The sequence below is a fragment of the Ursus maritimus genome, unplaced genomic scaffold (assembly GCF_017311325.1).
Source record: "Ursus maritimus isolate PB19 unplaced genomic scaffold, ASM1731132v1 scaffold_34, whole genome shotgun sequence".
In the NCBI taxonomy this organism is placed as follows: domain Eukaryota; kingdom Metazoa; phylum Chordata; class Mammalia; order Carnivora; family Ursidae; genus Ursus; species Ursus maritimus.
In genome coordinates, this window is record NW_024426008.1 from 29,185,782 (window position 1) to 29,209,564 (window position 23,783).

Genomic DNA, 23,783 nt, shown 5'->3' on the forward strand with positions numbered 1-23,783 from the left:
ATTGAGAGTGATTATTGAGAGATAAGATTTTAATGATGTCATGTTTCCTGTGAAATCTTTGTTTCTATAGATTGTAAATTTCTGTTCTGTATCAGTCTTGGGGCCTTCTTCTATAGAACCCCCCTTAATATCTCACGTAGAGCTGGTTTGGTGGTTATGAATTCGGCCAGTTTCTGCCAATCCTGGAAGGTCCTTATCTCTCCATCAATTCTGAATGACAGCCTTGCTGGATTAAAGGATCCTTGGCTTCATTTTCTTCTCAGATAGAGCTTTGAAAATACCCTACGAACCCTTCCTGGCCTGCCAGGTCTCTGTAGGCAGGTCTGACGTTATTCTAATATTTTTCCCTCTGTACCTAAGGATTTTCTTCCCCCTGGCCGCTTTCAGTACTGTATCCTTGGATCTAATATTTGCACATTGCACTGTGATGTGACGTGGTGTAGGCCTGTCCTCATTGATCTTGGGCAGGGTCCTCTCTGCCTCTTGGACACGAATGCTTGTTTCCTTTGCCAGATTAGGGAAGTTCTCAGCTACAATTTGTTCAAATATCTCTTTTAGACCTCTGTCTTTCTCCACCCCCTTGGGGATGCCGATGATTCAGACATTGAACGTTTCTTTGAGTCAGTAATCTCCCGTAACCTACATTCTTGAGATTGGATTTTTTTGAGCCAAGTTTCTGTTTTAACTTTCTCTTCAACCATCCCATCCTCCAATTCACTAATTCGTTCTTCTGCCTCATTTACCCTGGCTGTCAGAGCGTCGAGTTTAGACTGCATTTGATTCATAGCATTTTTAATTTCTGCCAGATTCGCTTTCATTTCTGCCCTTAAGAGAGTCTATTCCCGTTAATATTTTTTTTCAAGTCTACACATCATTTTGACCATTGTTACTCTGAACTCCATTTCTGACAATTTGGTTATATCCATATCCATCATTTCTGTGGCAGAGGCCACACTCTCTCTCTCCTTTCTTTTCTGAGTGTTTCTCTTCCTCGTCATTCTGATGAGGAGAGGTTGTGGTGTTGCCCAGAGCCCAAATTATTGACCAGGACCCAGGCAGTGTGCACTTGTTTTATAGGGACCTTAGGGATGTGGGCTTCTTGATTTTTTTCCACCTGCGTTCTGGGGGAGGGGCCTGCTATGCTGATATTCAGGCAACCCTGTTTGGGTAGAGTCTCCCTGTCCCCTGCAAGGGGGGATGGGGATGGGCACAATGTGAACCGGTATTTCCGGGCTTTTGTTCTCTGGCGGCTTTCCCTGGTGGTTTTCTGTGCCTCTTCTGAGAGTCAGAGCAGCAGTGGCTGTATCCTAGCCTCTGTCTCAGAACAGAGAGATCGCAGTCCGCTCTCCACTGACCTCTCCTGGCCCCTATAACTCTGTTTCCATCGGTGCTGCTAAAAACGCCACAGTATCCCGGGATATGCACCCCACAGCCACTCTCCCAGCCCTCACTTCCAGGGCTGGCACATCTCTGTCTTTGTGCTTCTAACACCGCCAGCCACCCCCGGTTACCACGCACGCTCCCGAGCTCCCTGTTACAGTGTGGTTCGCAGAATGCTCCGGAGCGTCGGTTTTCCGTCTGGTTGCATGCGTGCTTCCGAGTTCCTGGTTTCAGTCTAGTTCGAGTGTGCGCTCCGGAGCTCCGGTTGTCAGTCCGGTTGCGCGCACCTTCCCGGGCTCACGGTCTCAGTCTGCTCTCTCGCGGGTGCCGGTCCGCGAGTCCAGCCCGTGCCCCAGTGCAGGTGGCTACTGCTTCCCAGCGCCTGCGCGCAGCAGCTCCCTCCCCTTCCATTTATCTTCCAGTATCTGCCCACAGTCGCTCAGCTCCTCGCTTCATACCTGGAGACCAACCGCCAGAGATATTCTATTTGTAGAGATCCAGGTGTATCTTCTTATGTCTCAGGATGATTTCGTGGGTGTTCAGAATGGTCTGGTAGACATCCAGCTTGATTCATGGACTGTTTGAAGTAGGGTCCCCTACTCCTCCGCCATCTTTCCCCACTAGCTGACTTTTTACTGTCTTGATATTACAGCTCAAGAGTGTTCAGTAATAGAAATAAATTGTGAGATAGGAGATTTCTGGGCGCAACATCAAGGAAGATCAGGCGAACATCGAAAATAAGGAAGGAAGAAAAAACCTCAAACACAATAAAGCTGGAAAGTCAGACAGGAAATCCTAGTGAGGATGCTCACTCCATTTACCTTAATCACAGAACTTAAAATGAAAAAAGAAAAACACATAAAAAGCATAAAATTCAGACTCCATTGCCCAAGATTGCCATGTCCTTGGACAAGAAATAGAACAGCAACTGAAAAGCCTGAAGTTCAGAGCCTGCCAGGTTCTGTATCTTTGAGAAGGTGGCAGCACCAGGCACCTGGTCTGGGGCGCCTAGGACTTAGGGTGAGTTCTCTCCATGCCGCAGCTGCCTGCTGGGGGTTCTGGCTCAGGAGCACCAAGGAGGTCTGTGCCTGGACCCGTAATGTGAACAACTGTAAGGCTAAGAGCAGAGACATCTTGTCACCACTAGACAGGGACATAGACAAAAATCACAAAATACATGAGAAAATTCAGTGCTAAATACAATAGTCATGAATTCAGTCCAGATAGTCTGAGAAAGTATGTGCTAAGGGATAGAAGGCATATATCTCATTAAAAAAATCAGAAGCCCAGAGTCCCAGCTGGCGAGGGATGGTGTCTACAACTATTTGTGGAATATTCAGTCAGGAACAAAGAAGAACATCCAGGCTGTCCGAGAACAGAAGCTCCAGCCAGTGGTCCTCTGTGTTCCCTGCCCAGACCGCTTGTCCTTACTGGTAAGGTCCGCGGAGGGAACACCTGCCCCTTTCCGGTGCCTGTGTCTCTTACCCTTGGTCTGTCTGTCCTCTCTGTTCCTGCTGTAAGCTGTTCCGGCCCATACATCATTCTCGCTGCTGCTGACCCTCAAGCCAGTGCTCAGACCCTGAGTGAGTACATGTCAGGGACGTCCCCTGCAGCTCCTCCAGGGTAGGTCCCGGGGGAGCAGAGTGGGTGCGAGATCCAAATGTGAGCAGACCGTACTGTGGACTTAGAGTGAGATTACCAACACACTGCTCTTCACAGGATGAATTTTCCCAGATAGTTTGTAGTTTTGGCTCTGCGGCGAAGAGCAGGAACAAATTCACCACCTTCTGGCAGAGTGTAGTGCATTTCCCCAACAAACCAGCCTTCAGAACAGCACAGTGCTGTGCTCCAGAGGTCAGAGTGGTAGAGATCGTTCTGGGAACTGGGTGGTGATTTTCAGTAGGACTGTCAGGAAAAGCATCAGGGGGACGACGTGAGAAACCCGAGGCAGCAGCCAGCTTGAGGGATTTGGGGGTGGCTAGTGTGCAGGGGGGCAGCAGGATTGGGGGAGGGCATGTGGACTCTCTGGGCTGTACGAAGGGCCGCAGTTCTTGGGCAAATGAGGGACAAGATCTGATAGATTTTTATCAGGACCCGTCCGGTTATAGTGTGGAAAATACATTGAAAGGATGTGGAGGAATAGTTAAAAGTCATAATACAGCCCCAGGGCTACAGAAATGTGCAGCAGTTGTAAAGAATTAGATCTTCCTGTAGCGCCTTCTTGCTTTTGCACCTTTGTGGTCACTTGGCCGCTCATGCAGGGCTGTTTGTGGGTTCTTTGCTCTGTGTCTGTCCCTTCTAGCCCTGCGTCGTCTTGATTACTGCGGCTACAGTGCTGCTTACAATCAGACAGCGTGATTTCTGTTCAAAATTATCCTACTACTGCATTCTTACCGTATAGGTTTTAGTATCTGCTTATGTATATCTACAAAGATCCTGCGGGGATTTTGTTAAGAATTACATTAAATCTGTAGATCAGTTTTGGGGAGTTCACATCTGTGCCATGCTGCCTTTCCACTATGTAAGTCTTGTTTGTTTGGGTTCCTTCATTAGTGCTTTGTAGTCTGCATACAGATCCTTCACATATTTTGTTAGATTTAATCCTAATTTGGGGGGAAGCTATTATAAATTTAATTTTTTTAAGCAAGATTTTTCTTTTTTACTGGTGAATAAGTTTTATTTTATGTGTCTATATCTGTATGTATCACATTACTTTGTCCATGAGGGCATTGAGAGACCCTTAGATTGTCTCTGTATCTTGGGTATTGTAAATTAGGCTGCAGATAAAATGGGGATACAAGTATCTTTTCAAGTTAGTGTTTTTGTTTTCTTCAGATAATACACAGAAGTGGAATTGCTGGATTCTGTGGTAGTTTTATTTTTTATTTACTAAGAAAATGACATGCTGTTTTCCATAGTGGCTGCACCGATTTACATTCCCACCAACAGTGAACAGGTGTTCCCTTTTTTCCATGTTCTTGCTAACATGTTAATTTTTTTATATTAGCCATTCTGACAGGTGTAAAGTGACAGCTAACTGTGGTTTTGATTTGCATTTTCCTGATGAGAAGTGACATTGAGAATCATGTACTTGTTGGGCATCTATAAGTCTTTGTATTTATTATCAAGACTGACATTGAGCTTACTGCTTCTAGTTTTATAGTTCAAGGTTCTACCTTCAAGTCTTTAATCTATTTTGAGTTAATTTTTGCGAATGGTGCAATATAATTGTCCAGTTTCGTTCTTCTGCATGTTGCTGTCCTCTTTTCCAATAACACTGATTTAACAGTCTGTATTTTCCGGGGGCGTCTGGGTGGCTCAGTTGGTTAAATGTCTGCCTTCGGCTCAGGTCATGATCCCACATGGATCCTGGCATCGAGTGCCATATTGGGCTCCCTGCTCAGCCTCAGCGGGGGTCTGCTTCTCCCCTCCCTCTGCCTGCCACTCCCCCTGTTTGTACTCTCTCTCTCTGTCAAATAAATAAATAGAATTTTTTAAAAAAGCAGTCTGTATTTCCCCCCAATTGTATATTTCGGGGTCCTTGATCATAAGTTAATTGGTTCTTTATGAAAGGGTTAATGTCTGGGCTCTCTGTTATGTTCCACTGACCTATATGTGCCTGTTTTTATGTCAACACCATACTGTTGGATTACTATACTTCTACAGTATTGTTTGAAGTCAGGGAGTGTGACGTTCCAGATTTGTTGGTTTTTCTCAAGGTTCCTTTGCACATTTGGGATCTTTTATGGTTCTATACACATTTTAGAATTGCTTATTTCTGTGAAAAATACAGCTGGAATTTTAATGGGGATTGTGTTGAATTTGAGGTTTGCTTTAGATAGTATGCATATTTAACAATATTCTTCAAGCCCATGAAGATTGAGCATCTTCCCATTTATTTGCGTCTTCAGTTTTTTCATCAGTGTCTTATAGTTTCAAGTGTACAGTTCTTTCACCCTTTTTCTTTTTAAGACTTATTTATTTATTTGAAGGAGAGAGGGAGTGTGTGTGGGGGGGGTGGGCTTGATCGCACAACCCTGAGGTCATGACCAGAGCTGAAACCAAGAGTCAGACGCTCAACTGAGCCATCCAGGTGCCCTGGTCTTCCACCTTCTTAAATTTATTTCTGGGTGTTGTATTCACTTTGGCACAATTGTAAATGGAATTGTTTTCTTAATTTTTCTGATAGTTCATTGTTAGTGTATGGAACTAACATGATTTTTTTTTGGTATATTGATGCTATATCCTGCAACTTTACTGGATTCTTTGTTTAGAATCTTTAGGGTTTTCTACATGTAATAATATGTCATCTGCAAATAGTGACAGGTTTACTTCTTCTTTTCCAATTTGGAGGCCTGTTATTTCTTTTTCTTGCCTAATTGGTCTGTGTAAGACTTTCAATAATGTGTTGAATAAAAGTGGCAAGAGTGAGCATGTTTATATTGCTCTCAGTTTTAGAGGAAAAGCTCCAGTCTTTTCACCATTGAGTAGTTTGTTATTTGTGAGCTTGTAACATATATGCTTTATTTTGTTGAGATACATTTCCTCTATACCCACTCTGTGAATGGTTGTCATAAATGTTGAATTTTTTAATGTTTTTTCTGCATCTATTCAATTGATCATATAATTTTTATTCTGTAAATGAAATTATTTAATTTTCTAATTGTTTATTGCTAGTACATAGAAATATACTTTTTCCCACTTAAATTGAAGTATCCCATGAGACTTAAACATTTGTTTTTTTAATTTTAATTCCAATATTGATAACATACAGTGTTATATTAGTGTCAGATGTACAGTGTAGTGATTCAGCCATTCTGTACGTTACACAGTGCTCATCATAATAAATGTGCTCTCTAGTCCCTATCTCCTGTTTCACAGTCATTCCTCCCACTTCCCGTCTGGTAACCGTCAGTTCTCTTTAGTTATGAATCTTTTTCTTGGTTTGTCTTTTGTTTTCTCCTTTGCTTATTTGTTTTGTTTCTTACGTTCCACATATGAGTGAAATCATATGGTATTTGCCTTTCTTTGACTTATTTCACTTAGAATTGTACTATCTAACTGCATCTATGTTGTTGCAAATGGCAAGGTACTCTTTTTTGTGGCTGAATAATACCCCATTGTATATTTATACCACACTTTATCCATTCATCTATGGATGGACACTTGGGCTACTCCTATAACTTAGCTACTGTAAACAATGCTGCTATAAACAGGGGTGCATGTATCTCTTCAAATTAGTGGGTTTTTATTTTGGGAGTAAATACCCAGTAGTGCATTTACTGGATCATATAATAATTCTATTTTTGACTTAAAAAAATTTATTAGAGAGTGAGAGAGCATGAACAAGGGGAGAGGGAAAGGGAGAAGCAGACTCCCCACTGAGCAGGGAGCCCAGCGCAGGGCTCAATCCCAGGACCCTTGACCTGAGCCTTAGGCAGACACTTAACCAACTGAGCCACTCAGGCACCCCTCTATTTTTAATTTTTTGAAGAACCTCCATTCTGTTTTTCGTAGTAGTTGCACCAGTTTGCATTCCTACCAACAGTGTACAAGGGTTCCTTTTTTCCCACATTCTTGCCAAGACTTACTGTTTTCTTGTGTTTTTGATTTTAGCTATGCTGACAAGTATGAGGTGATACCTCATTTTTATTTTGATTTGCCTTTCTTTGATGATGAACGATGTTGAGCATCTTTTCATGTGTCCATTGGCCATCTGTATATCTTCTTTGGAGAAGTGTCTGTTCATGTTATCTGCCCATTTTTAATTGGATTTTTTGGGGTGGATTGTTGAATTGTAGGAGTTGAGTTGATCCATTTTGAGTTTATTTTTTGTGTGTGGTGTAAGAAAGTGATGCCATTTTATTCCTTTTTTCTTTTCGTTCTTTCTTTCTTTCTCTCTCTCCCTTTCTTTCTTTCTTTCTTTCTTTCTTTCTTTCTTTCTTTCTTTCTTTCTTTCTTTCTTTCTTTCTTTTTTTAAGATTTACCCATCCACTTTAGAGAGAGCAGGGGGAGTGGCAGAGGGAGAGGGAGAGAATCTCAAGCAGACTCTGTGCTGAGCATGGAGCTCGATGCAGGGCTCTATTCTCACAATCCTGAGTTCGTGACCTGAGCTGAAACCAAGAGTCGGACACTTAACTGAGCCACCCAGGTAGCCCTAGTTTTATATTTTTTACATGTAGCTAGCTATCCAGTTTTCCTAACCATTTGTTGAAGAAACTGGTTTTTCCCCTATTATGTATTTTTTCCTGCTTTGTTAAAGATTGTCTGTATAATTGTGGGTTTATTTCTGGGCACTCCATTGTGTTCCATTGATCTATGTTTCTGTTTTTGTACCAGTACCTTACTGCTTTGATTGCTGCAGCTGTGTATTATATCTTGAAATCTAGGATTGTGATACTTCCAGTTTTGTTCTTTTTTAATATTGCTTTGGCTGTTTGGAGTCTTTTGTGGTTCCATCCAAATTTTAGGATTGTTTGTTGTAGTTCTGTGAAAAATGCTGTTGGTATTTTGATAGGGGTTGCATTAAACTTGTGGATTGCTTCGGGTAGTACGTTGTAACCTTGTTTGTTCTTCCAGTTCAAGTTCATGGAATGTCTTTCCATTTCTTTGTGTCATCTTTAATTTTTTTCATAAGTGTTCTATAGTTTTCAGAGTACAGATCTTTCACCTCTGTTGTTAATTCCTAGGTATTTTATTTCATTTTATTTTTTGGTGCAATTGTAAATGGAATTGTTTTCTTAATTTCTCTTTTTGCTGCTTCATTATTGGTGTATAGAAATGCAACAGATTTCTGTACGTTGATTTTGTATCCTGTGACCTTACTGAATTCATTGAGTAGTTCTAATAGTTTTTTAGTGGAGTCTTTGGGTTTTCTAGATACAGTATCATGTTATTTGCAAATGGTGAAAGTTTTACTTTTTCTTTATCTGTTTGGATCCCTTTTATTTCTTTTCATTGTCTGATTGCTGTGGCTAGGACTTCAGTACTGTATTGAATAAAAGAGGTGAGAGTGAACATCCTTGTATTGTTCCTCACCTTAGGGGGAAAGTTCTCAGCTTTTCCCCATTGTGTATGATGTTTGCTGCAGGTTTTTCATGTAAGACCCTTATTATGTTAGGTATGTTTTCTCTAAACCTACTTTGTTGAGGGTTCTTATCATGTGTAGACATTGTACTTTTTCAGGTGTCTTTTCATCTGTTGGAATGATCATATATTTTTATCCTTTTTATTATTGATGTTATGTATCACATTGATTTGTGAATATCGAACTACCCGTGCACCCTGGGAATAAATCCCACCTATTGTGGTGAATGCTTTTTAAAATTTTTTTCAAAATTTTAAACAGTTTTTATTTATTTGTAAGAGAGTTAGCGAGCAGGGGGAGGGGTAGTGGGTAAGGGAGACAAGCTGACTCCCCGCTGAGCAGAGCCCAATGCCGGGGTGGATCCTTAGGACCCTGAGATCATGACCTGAGCTGAAATCAAGAGGCAGATGCTCAATTGACTGAGCCATGCAGATGCTCCCTGAATGGTTTTTTACATGTGTTGTTCGATTTGGTTTGCTAGTATTTTGTTGAGGATTTTTGCATTTATACTCATGAGAAATATTGGCTGGTTGTTTCTCTCTCTTTTTCGGTGGGGGGGGGTGTGTGTCCATATCTGGTTTTGGTATCAGGGTGATGCTGGCCTCATAAAATGAATTTGGAAGTTTTCCTTCCTCTTCTATTTTTTGGAATAGTTTGAGAAGAGAAGAGAAGCTCTTAAGAAGAGAAACTTCTTTGTTAGAATTCACCTGTGAAGCATTCTGGTTCTGGACTTTTGTTTGTTGGGAGGTTTCTTTACTGATTCAGTTTAATTGCTGGTAGTTGGTCTGTTCATATTTTCTATTCCTGTTTCAGTTTTGATAGTTTTTATGTTTCTGGGAATTTGTCCATTTCTTCTAGGTTGTCCTGTTTATTGGCATACAGTTTTTCATTATAATCTCTTAAAATTGTTTGTATTTCTGTGGAGTTATTTCTCTCTCAGTTGTGATGTTTATTTGTTTTGTTTTGATTTTAAAGATTTTATTTATTTGACAGAGACAGCCAGTGAGAGAGGGAACACAAGCAGGGGGAGTGGGAGAGGAAGAAGCAGGCTCCCAGCAGAGGAGCCTGATGTGGGGCTCGATCCCATAACGCCGGGATCACACCCTGAGCCGAAAGGCAGACGCGTAACTGCTGTGCCACCCAGGCGCCCTGTTTATTTGGATCCTTTCTCTTTTTGATAAGTCTGGCTAGAGGTTTATCAGTTTTACCAATTTTGTTTTGTTTTGATTTTCAAAGAACCAGCTCCTGGTTTCATTGGTCTGTTGTTTTTTTAGTTTCTATATCATTTATTTCTGCTTTAATCTTTATTATTTCCTTCTTTCTGCTGGTTTTAGCTTCACTTTTTTTTTTTTTTTTTTTTTGATGTGAGGTTAGGTTGTATATTTGAGATTTTTCTTGCTTGAGGTAGGCCTGTATTGCTATACACTTCCTTTTTTTTTTTCTTTTTTAAAGATTTTATTTATTTATTCGACAGAGATAGAGACAGCCAGCGAGAGAGAGAACACAAGCAGGGGGAGGGGGAGAGGAAGAAGCTGGTTCATAGCGGAGGAGCCTGATGTGGGGCTTGATCCCATAGCTGGGATCATACCCTGAGCCGAAGGCAGACGCTTAACCGCTGTGCCACCCAGGCGCCCCTATACACGTCCTTCTTAATACCACTTTTACTTTGGGGTATCTGGGTGGTTTATTAGGTTAAATGTCCGACTCTTGGTTTTGGCTCAGTCATGATCTCCCAGCTGTGGGCTCCAGCCCCACGTAGGGCTCTGTGCTCAGTGTAGAGTCTGTTTCAGATTCTTTCTCTCTTTCTCTAATAAATAAAATCTTTAAAAAAAAAAAAAAGGACCGTTTTTACTGCATCCCAAAGGTTTTTGGAGCATTGCATTTTCATTTTTATCTGTTTGCATGTAATGTTTTAAAAATTTCTGGGGCGCCTGGGTGGCTCAGTCATTAAGCATCTGCCTTCACCTCACGGCGTGATCCCGGATCCCTGGGATCGAGCCCCGCATCAGGCTCCTCCGCTGGGAGCCTGCTGCTTCCTCTCCCACTCCCCCTGCTCATGTTCCCTCTCTCACTGGCTGTCTCTCTCTCTCTGTCGAATAAATAAATAAGATCTTTAAAAAATAATAAAATAAAATAAAATTTCTTCTTTGGTTTTCTGGTTGACCCATTTGTTGTTTAGTAGCAGGTTGTTTAACCTCAGTGTATTTGTGCTCTTTCCAGTGGTTGACGTCCAGTTTCACAGCACTGTAGTCAGAAAAGGTGCATGGTATAATTTCAGTCTTTTTGTGTGTTGAGGCCTATTTTGTGATCTAATACGTGATCTGTTCTGGAGAATGTCCCATGTATACTTGAAAATAATTTGTATTCTGCTGCTTTCAGAAGGAATATTCTGAATATATCTGTTAATTCCATCTGTTCCAGTGTGTCATGTAAAGCTGTTGTTTCATTGTTGATTTTCTGTGTAGATGATCTGTCCATCGATGTAACTGGGGTGTTAAAGTTCCCCACTATTATTTTATGACTATCGATTAGTTCCTCTATGTTTGTTATTAGCTGCTGTATTTGGGTGTTCCCATATTTGGTGCATAAATATTTATGATTGTTGTATCTTCTTGTTGGACAGTCCCCTTTATTATGATCTAGTGCCCTTCTTCATTTCTTGTTACAGTCTTTGTTTTAAAGTCTAGTTTGTCCAATATAAGTATTAAAACTCTGGCTTTCTTTTGACATCCAATTTCATGATAAATATTTCTCCATTCCCTCACTTTTTTTTTTTTTAAGATTTTATTTATTTATTTAAGAGAGGGAGCACCGGGGGCAGGACAGAGGGAGAGGGAGAAGACTCCTCACTGAGCAGGGAGCCGGACTCGGTGCTAAATCCCAGGACCCCGAGATCATGACCTGAGCTGAAGTCCGGTAGTTAACCACCGAAGCCACCCAGGCGCTCCTCCTCCCCTCACTTTCAATCTGTAGTGTCTTTAGGTCTAAAATGAGTCTCCTGGAGGCAGCATATAGATGGGTCTTTTTTTTAAACCATTCTGACGCTGTTCGTCTTTTGATTGGAGTGTTTAGTCCATTTATATTCAAATAAATTATTGATAGATATATATTTATTGCCATTTTATTACTTGTTTTGTCATTGTTTTTTGGAAATTTTCTTTGTTCCTTTTTTTTTTAAATTTAAATTCAATTAGCCAACGTATAGTACATCGTTAGTTTCAGATATAGAGTTCAGTAATTCATCAGTTGCATATAAACCCAGTGCTCATCACATCGTGTGTCCTCCTTAATGCCCATCACCCAGTTACCCCATCTCCCCACCCACCTCGCCTCTGGCATCCCACCGTTTATTTCCTGTAGTTAAGAGTCTCTCATGGTTCGTCTCCCTCTCTGATGACTTTTCCATTCTGTTTTCCCTCCTTTCCTCTATGATCCTCTGTGCTGTGTCTTATATTCCACATATGAGTGAAAGCATATGATAATTGTCTGTCTCTCATTGACTTATTTCACTTAGCCCAATACCCTCCAGTTCCATCCACATCGATGTAAATAGTAGTATTCATCCTTTCTGATGGCTGAGTAATATTCCATTGTGTGTATATATGTGTGTGTGTGCATGTATGTATATGCACACTGCATCTTTATCCATTCATCTGTCAATGGACATCTCGGCTCTTTCCACAGTTTGGCTATTGTGGACATTGCTGCTATGAACATTGGGGTGCATGTGCCTTTTCAGATCATTATATTTGTATGTTTGGGGTAAATACCTAGTAGTGCCAATTGCTGGGTCATAGGGTAGCTCTATTTTTAACTTTTTGAGGAACCTCCATACTGTTTTCCAGAGTGGCTACACCAGCTTGCATTCGCACCAACAGTGTATGAAGGTTCCCCTTTCTCCACATCCTCGCCAACATCTGTCATTTCCTGAGTTGTTTATTTTAGCCATTCTGCCTGGTGTGAGGTGGTATCTCATTGTGGTTTTGATTTGTATTTCCCTGATGCTGAGTGACATGGAGCATTTTTCTCATGTGTCTGTCGGCCATTTGTATGTTCTCTTTGGACAAATGTCTGTTCACGTCTTCTGCCCATTTCTTGACTGGATTATTTGGGTTTTGGGTGTTGAGTTTGATAAGTTCTTTATAGATCTTGCATCCTAGCCCTTTATCTAATATGTCATTTGCAAATATCTTCTCCTATTCTGTGGGTTGCCTTTTAGTTCTATTGAATGTTTCCCTTTGCTGTGCAGAAGCTTTTTATCTTAATAAAGTCCCAATAGTTCATTTTTGCTTTTGTTTCCCTTGCCTTTGGAGACATGTCTAGCAAGAAGTTGCTGCAGCTGGGGTCATAGAGGTTGCTGCCTGTGTTCTCCTCTAGGATTTTGATGGATTCCTGTCTCACATTTAGGTCTTTTATCTATTTTGGGTTTATCTTTGTGTATGGTGTAAGAAAATGGTTCAGTTCCATTCTTCTGCATGTGGCTGTCCAATTTTCCCAACACCATTTGTTAAGAAGAGACTGTTGATTTTCCATTGGATATTCTTTCCTGCTTTGTCAAAAATTAGTTGACCATATAGTTGAGGGTCCATTTCTGGGTTCTCTATCTCTGTTCCTTTCTCATCTTTGTCACTTTTGATCTCTCCTTTGCACTCACAGTCCCTTTAATATTTATTGCAGGGCTGATTTAGTGGTCATGAATTTCTTCAGTTTTTGTTTGGGAAGCTCTTTCTCTGTCCACCTATTCTGAATGATACCCTTGCTGAATAGATTATTCTTGGCTGCAGATTTTTCCCATTCAGCACCTTGTATATATTATGCCACTTTCTTCTGGCTTGCCAAGTTTCTTTTGAGAAATCTCCAGCAAGACCTCTGGGTTTTCCCTTGTAAGTTAAGGACTTCTTTTGTTTTGCTGCTTTTAAGATTTTTTCCTTTGTCACGGTATTTTGCAAATTTAAGTACAATATATCTTGGTGTTGGCCTGCTGTTGTTGACTTTGATGGGAGTTCTTTCTGCCTCCTGGATTTGGATGTCTGTTTCCTTCTTCAGGTTAGGAAAGTTTTCAGCTGTTATTTCTTAAAATAAATTTTCTACCCCTTTTTCTCTCTTCTGCTGGGATCCCTATAATATGAATGCTCCTACACTTGGTGGATTCACTGACTTCCCTAGGTCAGTTCTCAATTTGCATAACTTTTTTGTCTCCTGCTTGCTCAGCTTACTTTCCTTTATTCTGTCAAGTCATTAATTCGTTCCCTGCTTCCTCTAGCCTATTTATTCCATCAAGTGTATTTTTAATTTCATTTATTATGTTCTTTATCTGTGATTCGTTCTTTTTTATTTCTTTGTTAAGAAGTATTATTTCTTTTTTAAGAAGTCCTGCACTGTTTTCTCAAGTTCAGTGAGTATCTTTTGTGATCATTGTTTTAAATTTTCTATCAGGCGTATTACTTATCTCCATTTTTGTTTTGGTCTCTTATTGTGGTTTTGTCCTGTTCTTTCATTTGGGACGTACTACTCTGTCTCTTCATTTTGTCGACCTCTCTCCGTTTCTGTGTATTAGGAAGGTCAGCTATGTCTCCTGCTCTTCTGGGTAACGGCCTTATGAGGAGGTCCTATAGTGTCATGCAGTGCAGTGTCTCCTGTTCCCCAGGGCCAGGTGCTTCAGGGAGCATCTTCCCGTGTGTGTTTCCTATGTCCTGGTTGCTTTGCCCTTTATTCCAGTTGTCTGCAGAGGCTCTTTGCGTGTTGTGGGTAGTGTTTGGACCCAGCTGGGGTATGGCATATTTAACAAGGTGTGTGCTCGTCCGTTTGCAAAATGTGTGGTTTGGAAAGGTAGTGTTGGTGGGGTTTGCATCAGTCTTCTTAGGGAGGGGGCTCACAGCAGCTGGACTGAGGCAAGCATGACTGGGAAGGGTGGATCCACTGTGGGGTGGGTGGGTAGGGCGTGATATAAGCGAATTAGTGAATGTCAGTGCTGTGCCACTTCCCACAGGTGGCTTTGTGTTTATGGTGAGGGGAGGGGGAGAGAAATAGCACCTGCCGGCTCCTTTGTTCCTGGAGGGATCTCTGGACATCTCCTGTCCATTCTCGGAGAAGAGTAAATCGCAATCCCTCCTGTTTGCCCCCATGCTGTATCTCTGCTGGTTTTGGTGGTGCTGTGGCTTTAAGGACAGGGATTAGGCTTCCTAATGCCCTCTTGGCTCTCCCAGAGCCAAGCCCGCTGATTTTTAAAGTTCCAGGCTTTAAGTCCCACTGGTTCTAAGAACTCACTAAATTTGGCCCCTCACTTTCACAGCCAAATGTTCGGGGGATTTTCCTCCCCAGGCTCCCTGGTGTGATAGTCAGTTTCTCACCCTTCTTTATGCCACTGGCTCTCTCCTGACCACAGATGGCTGTAGTCTCTCTTTGCACCCAGTCTGTGTCTCTGCCCTTTCTGCCTTCTTAAATGTGGCCTTTTCTCTCCCTTTAGTTGTGGAGTTTGTTCTGCCAGTCTTCAGGTCATTTTCTGGCTTGTTTATGCTGATGTGTTATCTAGTTGTATCCCTGGGATAAGGGGAATGTAGGGCCCTCCAACTCCACCATCTTCCTGGCTTTCCCTTCCTATGAGACTTTTAAAAACAGCTTTATTGTCATTGACATAGATATTGTATGTACTTAAGGTGTATAGCTGATGTTCATGGTGTGTATTGTAATCATTGTCTCATTGTTTCAAGCTCTGTATGTTTGTTTTAGCTATTTTAGACAAAAATATATGGTTGTGTACAATTTTAGTCAAAAGTAAGAATCCAAAGCAAAAAAACCCCAAACCTTAAAGAATGGAGTTGTAACGGGGCAGTGTCTGCTTTGCATGAGACAGTATATGGCGCTCTCAGCCAGAGCACAAGGGTTTCCAACTAAGGAAGTGGAATGCATTCTCCTTACCATCACACTTAAAGCATCGGCAATCCTGAGAGCTGCTGAGCTGCTACTGGGAGGGAACATGGGTAACACAGGTGACACAACTATGGTTCCACTGCGCTGGAGGAAGAGACTGCCACTTGGGCTCCTCAGGCAAATGGGTTGCTGGCATCAGTGGGTGGAAGGAGGGCTGTGTCTGGAACCCAGGAGATTCTCTGAGGCACTTCTCAGTACAGCTGGCCCTTGAGCAACAAGGATTTGAACTGCACAGGTTCACTCTACATGGACTTTCTATGAAATGATACTGTAAATGTACTTTAAGATTTCTTAACATTTTCTTTTTTCTAGCTTTATTGTAAGAATGCAGTTTCGTAATACACGTGACATACAAAATATGTGTTAACCGTTACTGATAAGGCTTCCAGTTAAGAGTAGGCGATCAGTAGTCCAGTTTTGGGTGAGTCAAGTAACATGCGGATTTTCGACCGCACAGGGGGTTGGCACCCTTATCCCCGACATTGTTCTACTTTAATGCCCAGTAGAAAAGTTAGGGGAAAAGGACAGAACTGTGGAAGATCCAGATCCTGTAGCTACTGCAGATCTGGGTCACGGGAGAGGTGCTGGGGAGGATCAGCCGCTCACGTGTGTAGCAGGTGTGCTGAGGGCGCCAGTTTTGGTCTCTCAGTTCGAACCTGTCCTTTACTCGGCATACCTGTCCTGCTTTGTGCTAGATAGAAACCGCAGACTGAAGAGGAGGAGGGACTGACTCCTTCCTGTCTTCTCATTTCTCACAGCTTCACTCTGATGACGCTTCTTCACGTTGGCAGTGGCGGTTCTTCCCGAGAGCAGCAGCCAAACCCAGTTTGCGGTTTTTCCAGCACAGGCAGAACCAGGTACACTGCGTCAGCCCCACCCATCACCCCCCAGAACTTCCCTCCAAGCCTAGAAATCCCACCACTGGCCAGGTGGCAGCCCTTCCGTAAGACTCTGGTTTAATAATTCAGTGGTGAACACTTTGTTCCCTTGGCCCAGGGAAATTGCATTTGGTTACCCGCGATTCCGTGGAACCCGAGTTCTCAAACTCTGGTCCCATGATCAGCAATGTCACGTTCTCCTGGGAACTTGTTAGAAGGGCAGATATTTTCCAGCACCACCTGGCCTCCTGTGTCAGTAACTGATGTATGATCAGGAACCTGTGCTCACCAAGCCCTCTAACTGACCCGAACGCTTGCTGAGGTTTGAGAACCATGTTGCCTAGTAAACAGTTCTTTTCATTAAGTTGTTTAAATAACTGGGGTGGGACACCCAGCTACTGTAGTATTCTACCAAAGTGTTTAAAGAAGTATCAACACCAATCTTCCTTAAACCCTTTGAGAAAACAGAAGAGGAGGGAACTCTTCCCATCTCATTCTGCATGGGCAGCATTACCACAGACATTACCAGCAAAGACCAATATCCCCTAAGAACATAGATGCAAAAATCCTAGAACAACATCAACGATTAGTGCTTTGCATCGTATTAAAGTGGCTACGCACCATGATCAAGTGGGAATTTATCTCAGTCGTTAACGCAAGGGTGGGTCAACACGTAACGATCAGTGAGCGTAAGACACCATGTGAACAAGAATGGAACAGTCATCTCAGTGCAAAGAAAGCATTTAACAGAATTTAACATCCTTTCCTAATTAAAAAACAGAAAACAAAAAACCACTCAACAAACCAGGAATAGTGGGAACTTCCCACAACATGCTGAAGAGAGTCTATGAAATACCTCCAGCTAACATGAGTTACTCAGTGGGGAAAAGCTGAAAGCTTTCCCCTGCGATCAGGAGCAAGACGAGGGTGCCTGCTTTAGCCGCTGCTCAGCACTGTAAGTTTTAGCCAGCAAATTAGGCGAAAATAACTAAAAGACATCTGAACTGGAAAAGAAAAAACCTATCTCTATCTATTTGGAGAGGACATGATCTAATATACAGAAAACCCTAATGAATCCACAAAAAAGGAACTACTGGTGCTAATTAATGTAACGAAGTTGCAGGATACGTGGTCAGCACACAAAAATCAGTTGTATTTTTGTACACTAGCAGAGAACAGTCTGAACTAATGGAAAGAAATCCCATGGCCATGCATAGAAAAGCTTCAACACTGTTAAGATGGCGACACCATCCAGTGGCTACAGGTTCAGTGTGATCCCTGTCGAAGTACGAGCTGCCTTCCCCCCGCCCCAGAAATGGAAAAGCTGAATGAAACAGACACTGAACAGCCAGAACAATCTTTAAAGAACCAAATAGGAGGACTCACACTTTCTGATTTTAGAACTTATTGTAAACCTAGCAGTCAAAGTCATGTGGTCCTGGCGTAAGAACAGACCAGTGGGATAGAACTAAAAGTCCAGAGAGAGACCACACACATCCTTGTTCATCAGATTTTTCACAGGGGTGCCAGTACCTGTCAGTGGAGAAAGATCGCTTCAACGAGTGCTATTGAGATGACTGAATACTCACATGAGAGAGAATGATATTGAAATCCTATCTCCCATCACCTATAAAAAGTAATTCATGATGGGCCAAAGTATAAAACTTAGATATTATGGGCAAATTTTCATGACCTTATATGTAGTAGTGAATTCTTAGATATGGCAACAAAAGAAAAAACCGAGAAGCTGGACTTCATCAAAATTAAAACTTTTTTTTTTAATGATTTTTTATTATATTGTGTTAGTCACCATACAGTACATCCCTGGTTTCCGATGTAAGGTTCGATGATTCATTAGTTGCGTGTAACACCCAGTGCACCATGCAATACGTGCCCTCCTCACTACCCATCACCGGCTTATCCCACTCCCCCACCCCCATCCCCTCCGAAGCCCTCAGTTTGTTTCTCATAGTCCATAGTCTCTCATGTTTCATTCCCCCTTCTGATTACCCCCTTTTCTTTATCCCTTTCTTCCCCTACCGATCATCCTAGTTCTTATGTTCCATGGATGAGAAAATCATATGATATTTGTCTTTCTCTGCTTGACTTATTTCACTTAGCATTATCTACTCCAGTGCCATCCATGTTGCAGCAAATGTTGAGAATTCGTTCTGATAGCTGAGTAATATTCCATTGTATATATGGACCACAACTTCTTAATCCAGTCATCTGTTGAAGGGCATCTCGGCTCCTTCCACGATTTAGCTATTGTGGACATTGCTGCTATGAACATTGGGGTGCATATGGCCCTTCTCTTCACTACGTCTGTATCTTTGGGGTAAATACCCAGTAGTGCAATGGCTGGATCATAGGGTAGCTCAATTTTTAACTTTTTAAGGGACCTCCACACTGTTTTCCAGAGTGGCTGTACCAACTTGCATTCCCACCAACAATGTAGGAGGGATCCCCTTTCTCCACATCCTCTCCAACAATTGTTGTTTCTTGCCTTGTCTATTTTTGCCATTCTAACTGGCGTAAGGTGGTATTTCAGTGTGGTTTTGATTTGAATTTCCCTGATGGCTAATGATTTTGAACATTTTTTCATGTGTCTGTTAGCCATTTGTATGTCTTCATTGGAAAAGTGTCTGTTCATATCTTCTGCCCATTTTTTGATTTGTTTGTTTCTCGTGTATTGAGTTTGAGAAGTTCTTTGTAGATCTTGGATACCAGTCCTTTATCTGTAGTGTCCTTTGCAAATATATTCTCCCATTCCGTGGGCTGCCTCTTAGTTTTTTTGATTGTTTCCTTGGCTGTGCAGAAGCTTTTTATCTTGATGAAGTCCCATAAGTTCATTTTATCTTTTGTTTCTCTTGCCTTCGGAGATGTGTCATGAAAAAGGTTGCTTTGGCCGATGTCGTAGAGGTTGCTCCCTATGTTCTCCTCTAGGATTTTGATGGATTCCTGTCTCACATCGAGGTCTTTCGACCTCGATGTGAGACATTTGGAGTTAATTTTTGTGTATGGTGTGAGAGAGTGGTCAAGTTTCATTCTCTTGCATGTAGCTGTCCAATTTTCCCAGCACCATTTATTGAAGAGACTGTCTTTTTTCCACTGGATGTTTTTTCCTGCTTTATCAAAGATTAGTTGCCCAAAGAGCCGAGGGTCCATTTCTGGGCTCTCTATTCTGTTCCATTGGTCTATGTGTCTGTTTTTGTGCCAGTACCATGCTGTCTTTGTGATCACAGCTTTGTAGTACAGCTCGAAATCCGGCATTGTGATGCCCCCAGCTTTGTTTTTCCTTTTCAACAGTTCCTGGAAATTCGGGGCCTTTTCTGTTTCCATACAAATTTAAGGACTATCTGTTCCAGTTCTTTGAAAAATGTCCTTGGTATTTTGATCGGGATAGCATTGAAGTGTAGATTGCTCTGGGTAGCATGGACATTTTAACTATGTTAATTCTTCCGATCCATGAGCATGGAATATCTTTCCATCTTTTTATGTCTTCCTCAATGTCTTTCAAGAGTGATTTATAGTTTCTAGAATATAGGTCCTTTACGTCTCTGGTTAAGTTAATTCCAAGGTAACGTATGGTTTTTGGTGCTATTGTAAATGGGATGGATTCCCTAATTTCTCTTTCTTCGGTCTCGTTATTCGTGTATAGAAATGCAACTGATTTCTGAGCATTTATTTTGTATCCTGCCACGTTACTGAATTGCTCTATAACTTCTAATAGTTTGGGAGTGGCTTCTTTTGGGTTTTCCATATAGAGTATCATGTCATCTGCAAAGAGAGACATTTTGACTTCTTCTTTGCCAATTTGAATACCTTTGATCCCTTTTTGTCGTCTGATTGCTGTTGCAAGGACTTCTAGTACTATGTTGAATAATAGTGGCGAGAGTGGGCATCCTTGTCGAGTTCCTGATCTTAAGGGAAAGGCTTCCAGCTTTTCCCCATTGAGAATAATATTTGCAGTAGGCTTTTCATAGATGGCTTTTATGAGATTGAGAAATGTACCTTCTATTCCTACACTCTGAAGGGTTTTAATCAGGAAAGGATGCTGTATTTTGTCAAATGCTTTTTCGGCATCGATTGAGAGGATCATATGGTTCCTGAGTCTTTTCTTGTTGATATGATGTATCACGCTGATTGATTTGCGAATATTGAACCACGCTTGCATCCCAGGTATGAATCCCACTTGATCGTGATGGATAATCCTTTTAATGTACTGTTGGATTCTATTAGCAAGTATCTTGTTGAGGATTTTGGCGTCCATATTCATTAGGGAAATCGGTCTGTAATTCTCCTTTTTGAGGGGGTCTTTGCCTGGTTTGGGGATCAAGGTAATATTGGCCTCATAGAATGAGTTTGGTAGCTTTCCTTCTGTTTCTATTTTTTGAAATAGCTTTAGGAGAATAGGTATTATTTCTTCTTTGAATGTTTGGTAGAATTCCCCAGGAAAACCGTCCGGGCCTGGAGTTTTGTTATTTGGAAGGTTGTTTATCACTGACTCAATTTCTTCATAATTAATTGGCCTGTTTAAGAAATCAATTTCTTCCTGTTTCAATCTTGGTAGTTTATAGGTTTCCAGGAAGGCCTCCATCTCTTCCAGATTGCTTAGTTTATTGGCATATAGCTGTTGATAAAAATTTCTAATAATCCTTCCAATTTCAATGGTGTTTGTCGTGACCTCTCCTTTTTCATTCATAATTTTAATAATTTGGGTCCTTTCTCTTTTCTTTTGGATAAGTCTTGCCAGTGGTCTGTCAATTTTATTGATTCTCTCAAAGAACCAGCTTCTAGTCCTGTTGATCTGCTCTCCTGTACTTCTGGTTTCTGATTGATTGATTTCTGCTCTAATTTTGGTCAACTGCTTCCTCGTGAGTGGATTAGGCCTGTCCCTCTGTTGCTGTTCCAGCTTCTTGAGGTGAGAATATAAAAACTGCATTTTAGATTTTTCTATTCTTTTGAGGGAGGCTTGGATGGCTATGTATTTCCCCCTTAGGACTGCCTTTGCAGTGTCCCATAGGTTTTGGACCGTTTTGTTTTCATTCTCGTTGGTCTTCATAAATTGTTTAATTTGATTTTTGATTTCCTGGTTTATCGAGTCATTCCTGAGCAGGATGGTTCTTAGTCTCCAAGTGTTTGAGTTTCTTCCAAATTTTTCCTTGTGGTTGAGTTCCAATTTCAGAGCGTTGTGGTCTGAGAATATGCAGGGGATAATTTCAATCTTTTGGTATCGGTTGAGACCTGTTTTGTGTCCCAGAACATGGTCTATTCTTGAGAATGTTCCATGGGCATTAGAATAGAATGAGTATTCTTTGGTTCTGGGGTGTAGTGTTCTATATATATCTATGAGGTCCAACTCGTCGAGTATGGCATTCAAAGCCTTTGATTCTTTGCTTAGTTTTTGCCAGGGTGTTCTGTCTATTTCTGATAGTGGAGTGTTGAGGTCCCCTGCTATTAATGTATTTTTATCTATATGTCTCTTTATTCTGGTTAAGAGTTGGCTTGTGTATATTGCTGCTCCCGTGTTGGGGGCATATATATTTATAATTGTCATATCCACTTGTTGAATACTTCCTTTAAGAATAATATAGTGCCCTTCTGCATCTCTAACTATAGTCTCTAGTTTAAAATCCAATTTATCTGATATGAGAATTGCTACCCCAGCTTTCTTTTGAGGTCCATTTGCGTGAAAGATGGTACTCCATCCCCTTACTCTCAGTCTGAATGCATCTTTGGGTTCGAAATGAGTCTCTTGTAGACAGCAAATGGATGGGTCATTTCTTTTTATCCAATCTGCAACTCTGTGGCATTTATGGGAGCGTTTAAACCATTTACATTGACAGTAAGAACTGAGAGATATGATTTTAATGATGCCATGTTGCTAGTAAAGTCTTTGTATCGTTGTGACTTTCTGTTCTGTATCACTCTTGGGGCCTTTTTACCTTTATAGAACCCCCCTTAATATCTCCTGTAGGGCTGGTTTTGTGGTTACAAAATTGGTTAGTGACTGGCGATTCTGAAATGTCTTTATTTCTCCATCCATTCTGAATGACAGCCTTGCTGGATAAAGGATCCTTGGCTGCATGTTTTTCTCTGAAAGAGCTTTAAAAATGCTCCCCCAACCCTTTCTCTCATTCCAGGTCTGTGTAGACAGGTCTGACGTAATTCTGATGCCTTTGCCTTGGTACGTGAGAAATTTCTTTGCCCTGGCCGCTTTCAGTACTGTATCCTTGCATCTAATATTTGCGAATATGCACTATGATGTGACGTGGCGTAGGTTTGTCGTGGTTGAGCTTGGGAGGGGTCCTCTCTGCCTCTTGGACACGAATGTTTGTTTCCCTCGCTAGATTAGGGAAGTTTTCAGCTACAATTTGTTCAAATATCTCTTCTAGACCTCTGTTTTTCTCCACCCCCTCGGGGATGCCGATGATTCTAACATTGGATCGTTTCATTGAGTCAGTAATCTCCCGTAACCTACATTCGTGGGCGTGGATTTTTTTAAGACCATCTTCTATTTTCTTTTTTTCCTCTATTAACCCATCCTCCAATTCACTAACCCGTTCCTCTGCTTCTGCGACCCTGGCCGTCAGAGCCTCTAGTTTTGCCTGCATTTGGCTCATAGAATTTTTAATTTCTGTCAGATTCGCTCTCATTTCTGTCCTTAGGGATTCTATATTCTCAGTAACCTTTTCGTTAATAGTTTTTTCAATTCTACTCATCATTTTGACCATCGTTACTCTGAATTCCATTTCTGATAATTTGGTTACATCCATATCCATTATTTCTGTGGCAGAGGCCACAGAATCACTGTCTTTTCTTTGCTGGGGGGGGCTTCTCCTTCTTGTCATTCTGATGAAGAGAGGTTGCGGGGTTTCCAGAGCCCAAATTATTGACTGGGTCCCAGGCCGTGCCCCTTGTTTTATAGGGATCTTAGGGATGTGGGCTTCTTCTTTGAAGATTTTATTTATTTATTTATGTGGCAGCCAACCAGCGAGAGAGGGAACAGAAGCAGGGGAGTGGGAGAGGAAGAAGCAGGCTCCCAGCGGAGGAGCCCGATGACGGACTCCTTTCCGGAACGCCGGGATCACGCCCTAAGCTGAAGGCAGGCGCTCAATGACTGCACCACCCCGGCGCCCGGGTTGTGGGCTTCTTGATTTTTCAGCCTGCCTTCTGTGTTCTGGGGGAGGGGCCTGCCGCGCCAATACTCAGGCAACCCTGTTTGGGTAGAGTCTCCGTGTCCCCTGCGAGGGGGGATGGGGATGGGCACTCTCTGAGCCAGTATTTCCAGGCTTTTGTTCTCTGGCGGCTTTCCCTGGCGGTTTGCTGTGCCTCTTCTGAGAGTCAGAGCAGCAGCGGCCGAATCTCAGCCTCTGTCACGGAACAGAGGGATCGCGGCCCGTTCTCCACTAATGTTCTGGCCACTTTAACTCTGTTTCTGTTGGTGCTGCTCAACCCTGCAGCGTCCCGGGATGTGCGCCCCACACCCGGCGTCCCAGCCCTCA

General features: G+C 41.9%; 1 protein-coding gene across 4 annotated transcripts in view; it reads left to right on the plus strand.

Annotated features, from left to right (window-relative positions):
- LOC103663156 overlaps positions 1-23,783 on the plus strand; it is a 98,002-nt gene that overhangs the window by 20,199 nt on the left and 54,020 nt on the right. For all 4 annotated transcript variants that reach the window (XM_040620387.1, XM_040620388.1, XM_040620389.1 and 1 more), the window contains exon 2: positions 16,156-16,254. In XM_040620387.1, coding sequence (XP_040476321.1) covers positions 16,156-16,254 — 99 coding nt within the window. The remainder of the gene's footprint in view (positions 1-16,155; positions 16,255-23,783) is intronic.